We start from the raw sequence: 9,004 nt of genomic DNA, 5'->3' as shown, positions 1-9,004 counted from the left end.
CGGTCTAAAAGGAGTGGGGGCGGGGTCTGCATCGCCCCCCCCCACCCCCGCCCCGCCTCGGGGACCATGGGCCGGGGGCGGGGTCCGCACCCAGCGGCCAGGGGCAGCAGGGGCGGCAGGGGGCGGGGTCCGGGCGGGGCGGGTCCCGGCGCTCACTTCCTAGGGGAGGGGTTGGGGCCGCGCTCCCACTCGCCCACACAGCCCGGGTCACAGTCCGGGTGCAGCCGGCAGCCTCGCCGGCAGCTCGTTTGGTCCCCGCGTGGCCCGGCCCGCAGGTAGAAGCCGCCGAGGGACGCGGGCCTGGTTTCTCGCACCACCCCCCGCCACCGCCAGGAGCACCGCGCCCCGCTGCGGCCGCCGGCTTCGAGGTGAGATCCCCACCGAGCCCGGCTCCGATCCCACCTCCCGGCCCCAGCCCTAGCGCCGGGAAGGGAGCGGTGGCGGCCCGCCCACTGCCTCCGCCTAGTCCTGCCGCGGGTGCCCAGGGCGCTAAGCCCCGAAGGGCGTCCTCGGGACCGCAGGGCTCCCGGCCTCCGGGAGGGGCGGGGATTGCTGCTGGAGTTAGGCGGGGGAGGGGGCCAAGTTTGAAATAGAAAAGCCCGAGTCTCGAAATAGAGACCCGGAGGGTTTGAGAAACTGAGGCTCCCAGAAAGCCTTGTGGAGCGGGAGACCGGACACGAGCGACAGGCTTAGACAGGAGGCTGCAGAGTTATTCGAAACAGGCGCAGAGACTTGGGCGTAGAGTCACCGCGAGACAGACCTGACGCATAGGGACAGACCCAGGTTTTGTGGAGCATTTTAGGAAAAGGCGGACAATGACTTGGGCCCTTCCCAGGGCCTTGGAGGGTCCTGGACAAGTAAGCCTCCTTAGCGTGTAGTGAATCAGCCTTTGTGAGGCGTGTAGGACATTCAGAGACTGGAGACAGAGACGCTCAGGCACAGAGATGCTAAGAGGTAAAGAATTAGGGTGGGGTGGGGACCACGACCTTCCTCCCAATAGTGACGCTAAGAGACCAGACCTGAGTGTTCAGAGGTAGAATTCACAGAGGCGGGCAGCTGGGAGATAGCCAGTCAGAGATAGGGAGACTTCCACAACTTACAGACGGCTGTGAAGTGTGCAGAGACAGACAGAAGCTGAGTGGAACAGCGCTAGACGCCGAGAGACTGAGATTTCATGGAGGCACACTGACAGCTTCCGAGACAGACCCTGGGAGACTCGGGCCCGGGAAGACTGGGAAGCAAGAATGTGGGGAAACACAAACTCTGGGCCAACTGAGTCCCCAGGAGGACAGGACCTGAGACAGAAAGATTGAGATCAAGAAAGAGCCCCAGGCGTACACCAAGACAGCCCCAACTTATTTTTAAACTCAGATCTTGGACGGGCTGCTTCAGCCCTGGGGGACCTGGGGTGAATGAACTGTTCCTGTCTTGTCCCCAGAGCAGCTGCTGGATCCTGCTTCCCACCCACCCCCCCTTCCCCTAAACTGCTGTGACTTCCAGGCTCCGTGGGGGGTGGGGAGGAAGGGAGAGTAGAGAGTTTGGGGTAGGTGCCTGGTAGCAGCGGGTGGGGCGGGGGGAATTAGATTTCTCGCCTTTAGTCTCCTGTCAACTCCAGGGAGCTGGGGGAGGGGCCTTTTCTGATCCTGACTCACAGCTGTGGGGCCTGGCCAGGGTTCTGGACAGTGAGGGCTGGAGGGGGGCAAAAGGGTTGAGTGGTTGGCATGGGTAATTGGAAAGGCTCCTGGGTGTCTTCCAATTGAAGGGCTGGCAGCTGGGGAGAAGAACCAGGCTCCTGTACTACTGATCACCCAGCATCTCATGTACCCCTGCTCTTAAACGCTGACCACCCCCTCCACCAGCACTGCAGCATGTCCAGGGAAACAGAAACAGGAGAGGGCTCCTGGGCTCTCTCATACCTGAATGACCTTGAGTTTGCCCCTCCCCTCTCCCTGGCCTCTGTGCTGAGCTGTAAAATGGGGATGACCCACTCCCCAGCCTGCCTTTCGTGAGATCTGATGAAACGGTGTGTCAGTGGGTGGGTGGGTGGGAATGCACTTTGTGAGAGGCCAAGCAGCATGCAGATGTGTGCACCTGTGTACCTGTGTGAGGGGTCTCAAAATTATGATCGCTGGAGTCAGGCTGGCCCCATAGCCTGGGCCTCTTTGGTGTCCCCAGCAGAACTAGGGGTTGCCCCTTTGCTCTCTCCCTGGGCCTACACTGAGAATGTCCAGGTCAAATCCCAGGCCAGCTCCCCAACCGAGGCGGGGCTGAGAAACTATCGTCTGACCCCAGTATGAGGGAGGGGCTAATAATCAAAACACTAATATTCTCCATTTAATGACAACTAATTACTGCAAGGTGCTTTTCAAGTATCACCACATTTTAGCCCAACAACAATCCCAGGAGGCAGGAGGGACTATTCGATGGGAAAACAGGATCAGAAAGCTAGAGTGACCTTCCCGAGATCTCCGAGGTGTATATTTTGCAGCTCAAGCCTCTGCACACCACAGGCCACCACCATTTATCCAGCCACTCTGAACTTTGAGAGGTGGCTAGATGTGTGTGTTTGGGTCAGGTATGTGGGGGGGGGGGGGTTAGTGGGGGCAGGGGCTGAGAGCCATCTGGCTGACTGAGCAGTCTCCCTTGCACAGCCCTCCCCGCCAAGAAGAAACACAAGACTAGATCCCTCAGTCCCCTGGATCTGCCAGGGAAAGGGGGAGGAGGGAATGGGCAGAGACAGGTGGGCCTTGATAGTGCCCTTCACTCTGCCCTCACTGGAGCCCAGCTGGACAGACTGGGGGATTCTGGGAAGGGGAACAGAAGCCATGCCCATACCCTATTTGGGGTACCCCTGTCTCAGAGTGATGGCTACCTCCCAGGGGGTGGGCCCAAGGCTAGCATGGACCTGGAAGGTGGTGGCTGCTTAGAGCCAAGCCAGGAAGGAAGGAAAAGGTCTAGCGCAATCCTGGACAGAGGCATGGCCGCACCCCACCTGGGTGGCCCCCTGCTGCCCAGTGGCTGACAGCCCAGGCAATCCTCAGATGTTGGGCCAGAGGAAACCCAGGCCTGGTGGTGGGGAGCAGAGTGAGAAGGGGGGTACCCTCCACCCTACCCCATAGGGGCTACAGCATAGCCCCTACCCCAGAATTCCCTGCTGTGAAGACCCCAGCTTCTGGTTGCCTCGTGGCCTGGCCTGGGCTGTCAACTGAATGTCCTCCCATGGTACAGAAGGACAGTTGTGAGCTCACGAGCCATCCCTTCAAAACAGCCAGACTCTACAGGCTTGGGGCGTCTACTGGCGCCTGGAGTCTGAACTCCAAGCCAGAGCAATGCTTGGTGGGAGAATTTCCCACTAGGGGTGGCTTAGCGAAGGAGGGCTTTTCCTTCAACTTGAGCCAGGACAGGCTCTGGGGACTGCCAGTTCCTGAGGTCTAATGTGGAGGGAGTGGGTTGGTGGGTTCCTTTGTACTCCCCAGGCTCGTCTGCAGCTGTGAGAACATCCCCTCCCTGTGGGTTCTGGGGGTTCCTCTCCACCCATCCTGGGATCCCAGTCCTCAGCAGGCTTCATGATGGAGGAGGCTGGTGGTGGGGAGCTCGGAATCTGGGGTTAGAGACTGGAATCGGGCAGCAGAAGGGACCAGGAACCCCACTTCTCTACCCTCCCCACTCCCCGTGCTCCTGTTCCAGAGGCAGCTGTGTAGATGACCTCATCCCACAAATATGCTTTGTTCCTGAGAAAATGGAAAGTGTCTGAGGTTTGGTTGGGGGGTGGGTGTCTGCAGAACAGCTCTTAGGGCTCCCCCTTATCGGACTTCCCATCTGAGAGGGGGCCTGATTGGGGAGAAAATATCTTCAGTGGCTCCCACTCTCACTCTTGACTCCCCCTGCCCCAAACCCTTAGAAATCACAAAAGCTGGGGAGAGACTGTTTCTCCCAGAAGCAGGAGGGAAATCATGACCTAGGGGATGGAAAGATACTGGGGCTTTGCCAGATGCTGCCAGGAGTGATGGCCCCCAGCAGGAGAGGCCAGGGAGGCACACTGCATAATCTGTCACCCGTTCCCCTCTGCCTCTCTTTTCCCTCCCCTCTTGCTGGCAAAACCTGACATCTGGCCATCTGGGCTGCCACAGCTGCTGCAGATGTTGCAGGCCAAGGCTGCCCAGGCTGGTGTGACCAGAGACTCAGTAGGGGGTGAGGGCAGAGGGTCCAGCTGGGGAAGCTTAGCTGTGTCCAGCTTGCAGGATTTCCTTCCTGCTTTAACCTAAGCTGAGCCTCTGAAGTCCTTGCTGCTGGGCTGATTCTCCTGGGAGGTGAGGTTCAATGACAGAGCCTCCTCCACCTCCACCATTCATCCGCCCAGCATCCCCCTAACATTCCACTGTTTCCTGGATAGGGTGGGAACAGCCCAGTCCCATCCCTAAGCGCCCCACTCCAGCCCTCTGCATAGGGGTTCCTTTATCCGTATCTCAAGGTCCCTGTCTAGGAGTCAGGAGAGGGTGGGGGTGCTATTTGTATGGGACAGAACAGGGTGGCTCTCTGCCCCTGCTCTTACCCCCTTGGGGACAGTAGTGACAGTGGAGGCTAAACTCAGGCTGGGGCAGGAAATGAGTCACTGACCCAGGAAAAGCCCCCTCCCCCCAGATCTGCCAGGGCCCAGATAAGAAAACAACTTCTGCTTCCTGATTTTTTCCTGACCCCCTTCCACCCCAAAGTTAAATACAGAAATAAACATGCAGGTTTCCTGGGTTCCCAGAAGCACCCCTTCCCCATCACCACCCTACTCTGACCTAGAATTTTCTGTACCTGTTCTCTTGCTCTTCATCATGCCAAGGGCTCTTGCAAGGGGCTAAGCCACAGCCCCTCTTGGTGACCCCGCTGCACTTTGTGTCCCCGACAGGGCTCACTCACAGCCACCATGAGCGAGGCCTTTGACTGTGCAAAATGCAGTGAGTCCCTGTATGGCCGCAAATACATCCAGACAGACAATGGCCCTTACTGTGTACCCTGCTACGACAACACCTTTGCCAACACCTGTGCTGAGTGCCAGCAGCTGATCGGGCATGACTCGAGGGTAAGGACCAGACTGGGCAGGGCAGGGAGTGGGCGGAGGCTGGCGGGAAGGGGTAGAGGTGCCAGTGCCCCTGCCATGTTCCGGCAGGAGCTGTTCTACGAAGACCGCCACTTCCATGAGGGCTGCTTCCGCTGCTGCCGCTGCCAGCGCTCCCTAGCCGATGAGCCTTTCACCTGCCAGGACAGTGAGCTGCTCTGCAATGACTGCTACTGCAGTGCCTTCTCCTCACAGTGCTCTGCCTGTGGGGAGACCGTCATGCCGGGTACGTCCCTGAGGGCTTATTGTATGTGGGACTGGCATGCCTGGCATCTTGGGACACAGGGTTCATGCATATGCAAGGGACTGGCACGCCTGTCTGGTCCATACATGGAGGCTTATACAGTGAAGACCTGCACAGACAGCAGGTTCCTGGAAACGTAGTGTACGCAGGATCTGGGGTGCTCGTGTGCTCTGGGGCACTTAGCAGACGGAGGGACTGGTGCTCTCCAGTATACATGTGGAAGCCCAGCATGTACAGGAACTGTCAAGCTTGGTATGTTCCTGAGGGTTTAATGTGTGCTGGACCAGTGGGCCTGGTGTACACCTGTGGTCTTACCATGTGTGGGCAGACCAACACACCTGGGGGCTTAGCATGTCTGAAGAGCTGCATGTTTGGTACATGTAGGAACTGAGAGTATACTGAGACCGTCATGCTTGATGCACTGGGGCTTGGTGTGTGCAGGGACAAATAAACTGAGGGTTTAACATGTGCGCTGAGCTGCATGCCCAATAGATACATGTGAGGATTTAGAATATGTAGAGAATGGCATGATTAAGATATGCAGGGGCTTAGCTTGTAGAACTTCGTGTGGGCAGAGACTTGCTGGGCTAATGTAAGTGGGGTCTTTGTGTGTGTGCTGAAACCATCATATGTGGTGTGTAAGGGCTGAGCATATGCTGAGTCATCATGCCTGTGACATGAGACAGTAATGTCTGGTCCACACGGGAACTCCACATATGTCAAACCCTCATGTCTAGTTTATGGGGGCTTAGCACGTGCTCGGCCAGCATGTCCAGTGTGTGTGGGAAGTTAGCGTGGGTGGTTAGCGATACCACCCTGCTCGGGCCATGGAAGCAGTGGGGATTCTCCTTGGTGGGGGTTGGGTAGCAGAGGGTGGCTCTCAGGAGCTTGGGACACAGGTTCTGAGTGGGGTCCCTGTTCCCCACAGGGTCCCGGAAGCTGGAGTATGGCGGCCAGACGTGGCATGAGCACTGCTTCCTGTGCAGCGGCTGTGAGCAGCCGCTGGGCTCCCGTTCCTTCGTGCCTGACAAGGGTGCTCACTACTGCGTGCCCTGCTATGAGAACAAGTTTGCTCCTCGCTGTGCCCGCTGCAGCAAGGTGGGGGCTGGACCAGCAGGGTGGGGACACTGCTCTCCACTGCACGCATGGGTGGGGGTGAGCCAGGCTCTGTTGTGGGGTGGGAATACCCACTCCTCCCTGCTGACAGATGCTGCCCCCACAGACGCTGACACAGGGTGGCGTGACATACCGTGACCAGCCCTGGCATCGAGAATGCCTGGTCTGCACCGGGTGCCAGACACCCCTGGCAGGGCAGCAGTTCACCTCCCGGGATGATGATCCCTACTGTGTGGCCTGTTTTGGAGAACTCTTTGCACCCAAGTGCAGCAGCTGCAAGCGCCCCATCACAGGTGGGATAAGGGTCAGATAACTGAGCGGGTAGGGTGCAGGCAAGGGAATGGGACCTCAGATTGGGTGAGACTGAGGGCCAGGATGGCCCTCTAGGTCTGCAGAGCTAACCTCCAGCCTCCCTCCAGGACTCGGTGGAGGCAAGTACGTGTCCTTTGAAGACCGCCACTGGCACCACAGCTGCTTCGCCTGCGCCCGCTGCTCCACCTCCCTGGTGGGCCAAGGCTTCGTGCCAGACGGAGACCAAGTACTGTGCCAGGGCTGCAGCCAGGCAGGGCCCTGAGCCAGGGCTCCTGGGCCCAGGCCCTCCCAAACCAGGGCTTGAGGACTAAGGCTCCTTTTTCAAACCACCTCTGGGACCCAGCCTCTCCCCAAATTGGGGCTCCCCCTGGGCTCCGGGATTCAGCCTCCCCACTGCAACATCCACAAACTGGTACTCCTGGACCCAGGGCCCCCAAACCTGGGCTCTTACAGAACCTCTCATTCAGATCCCCTCCCAAGCCTGAACTCAAGAACTCAGCCCTGTCCTCTAGTGTCACGGTTCCCACACCGATCCCGCTCCCCAAACCAGGGCTCTAGACCCCAGCCCTCCAAAGGGGGACTCTGGGACCCAGGCCCCTTCAATCTAGGCTTCTCTGCAGAGACTTTAGGTCTCTGATGGGTGCCTGAGAAGTGCTATCCTCAGGCTTGACCCTCCCCACCCCTATTCCACTCCTGTCCCCAGGGCTGAGGCTGTTTGGGCAGCAGATCAGAGGTTCTCTGGCTAGGGGGTTCTAGGGCACAGGGTTTTGCCCAGCCCGCGCTCTTTGGGTGTTCTCTCATTTCAGCTCCATTTTGCCCAGAGATGGGCAGAGGGGTGGAATTGTTTCAGCCACTTGGAGATTCTGCAATAAAGCAGTGTGAGGTAGCACAGGCCTCTGTGTGTTTGTCTGGGAGTGGAAGGGGAAGAAAGGTTCCTCTGCAGACCGGAGACTCTGAGGCTATTCCAAACGTCCTCAATGTAGGGCAGAGGGGGAGCTGCGGGCCACAGGATGGGAAATCTCTCTGGAGAAAGGGGATCCCCGCGCTGCTACCGTCCCTCTAGGGCCTAGCCTGCCTCCCTCCTGCTGGCTGAGGGCTTTTTCCTCCTGTGGAGAAGGGAGGGGTTTGGGACAGATTCTGAACGGAAGCAGGGGTGCCAGTGGGTTACCCCGTCTGGTACAGATCCCGCCCCACCTCCCTTAACAGTCCTTTCCAAATCCCGCAGAGCACCCGGTGCGGATCCCCAGTCTGGGCCCAGACCCTCAGCCCCCTTCCCCCTCTTTCCGAGGATTAGCCGAGGCGGCCCAGGATCCGCTCGCGGCCACACGTTTTTTGCCAAAAAAGGCAAGGATGCAGCTGCACGCGCCGCGGGAACATCTGGATCCGATTCCCGGCATCAATGGGTCATGGCCCCGCCCCCGCCCCTTTCCCCCTCCCCGCCCCCAGTGATTTAAGGGCGGGGGCGGGAATGAGCCAGTGAGTGAGGGGGGGTTGGCCCCCAAAGTGGGGAGATGGGGTGGAGCGCTGCCCGCCTCGCCCGGCGTCCGACGCCTCGGTCCATGCCTGCGCGGTAGCCTGCGGTCTGGGCTCGGTCTTCGAGGAGGAAGGCGAAGGACTCTGGGCACTCCCTGCAAGCCCGGGCTCAGGCGCTCACGGTCTCGCCTGCAGCCTCCTGGGGTGAGGGCAGGCGGACCCTGGCGCCCGGTGGAGGAGGGGCCCTCGGGGACTGCAGAACCGCGTGATTATATGTATCTCATATGAAATCCTCCCAGAAATACTATGGGGCGGGCATTTTTCCATTTCTCAGAGGTGGAGGCTCCGCTTGCCAAGTTCCCCAAAGTTACATATAGGTAGTCACTGGTAGATACGGGATTCTAATCCTCTTCAAACTGCCTCCCTGGTCCTATTCGGATTCTAAACTTTCTGAGGCCGTGGTTGACATTTTCAATAAACCTTAACGAATGCCCACTTATAATTAATGTTATATGTTTCTATTTTTGTCTCTTTCTTCCACCAGCCTCTGCGAGGACTGGGCTCGTGCGTGCCGTGCCCGCCCCTCCATTTTCAGCTCCCGGCACTTGCTACACGTTCAGTAGTTGAGGAGAGTAGTCCAAGCATAGAAAACAGCTGAGGCCAAGGCCTGGAGATCTGAAAAAAAAACATATGGTGCTTTAGGGAAGCAGCAACTAATTTTATTTGGAGGAAGTGCCGAGAGACTAAAACGC

General features: G+C 58.6%; 1 protein-coding gene across 1 annotated transcript; it reads left to right on the top strand.

The window, feature by feature from the left end:
• The first annotated feature begins 235 nt into the window (after positions 1-235).
• Positions 236-8,217, top strand: FHL3 (four and a half LIM domains 3). The gene is made up of 6 exons (XM_053920745.2): positions 236-368; positions 4,898-5,071; positions 5,159-5,333; positions 6,280-6,449; positions 6,574-6,760; positions 6,887-8,217. The coding sequence occupies exons 2-6, from the start codon at positions 4,916-4,918 to the stop codon at positions 7,039-7,041; spliced, it is 843 nt and encodes a 280-aa protein (XP_053776720.1). The 5' UTR covers positions 236-368; positions 4,898-4,915; the 3' UTR covers positions 7,042-8,217.
• The last annotated feature ends 787 nt before the right edge of the window (positions 8,218-9,004 follow it).

The sequence above is a fragment of the Desmodus rotundus genome, chromosome 3 (genome assembly GCF_022682495.2).
Source record: "Desmodus rotundus isolate HL8 chromosome 3, HLdesRot8A.1, whole genome shotgun sequence".
NCBI lineage: Eukaryota > Metazoa > Chordata > Mammalia > Chiroptera > Phyllostomidae > Desmodus > Desmodus rotundus.
Note: the sequence above shows the minus strand (reverse complement) of the source record. Positions and strands in the feature narration are given on the sequence as shown.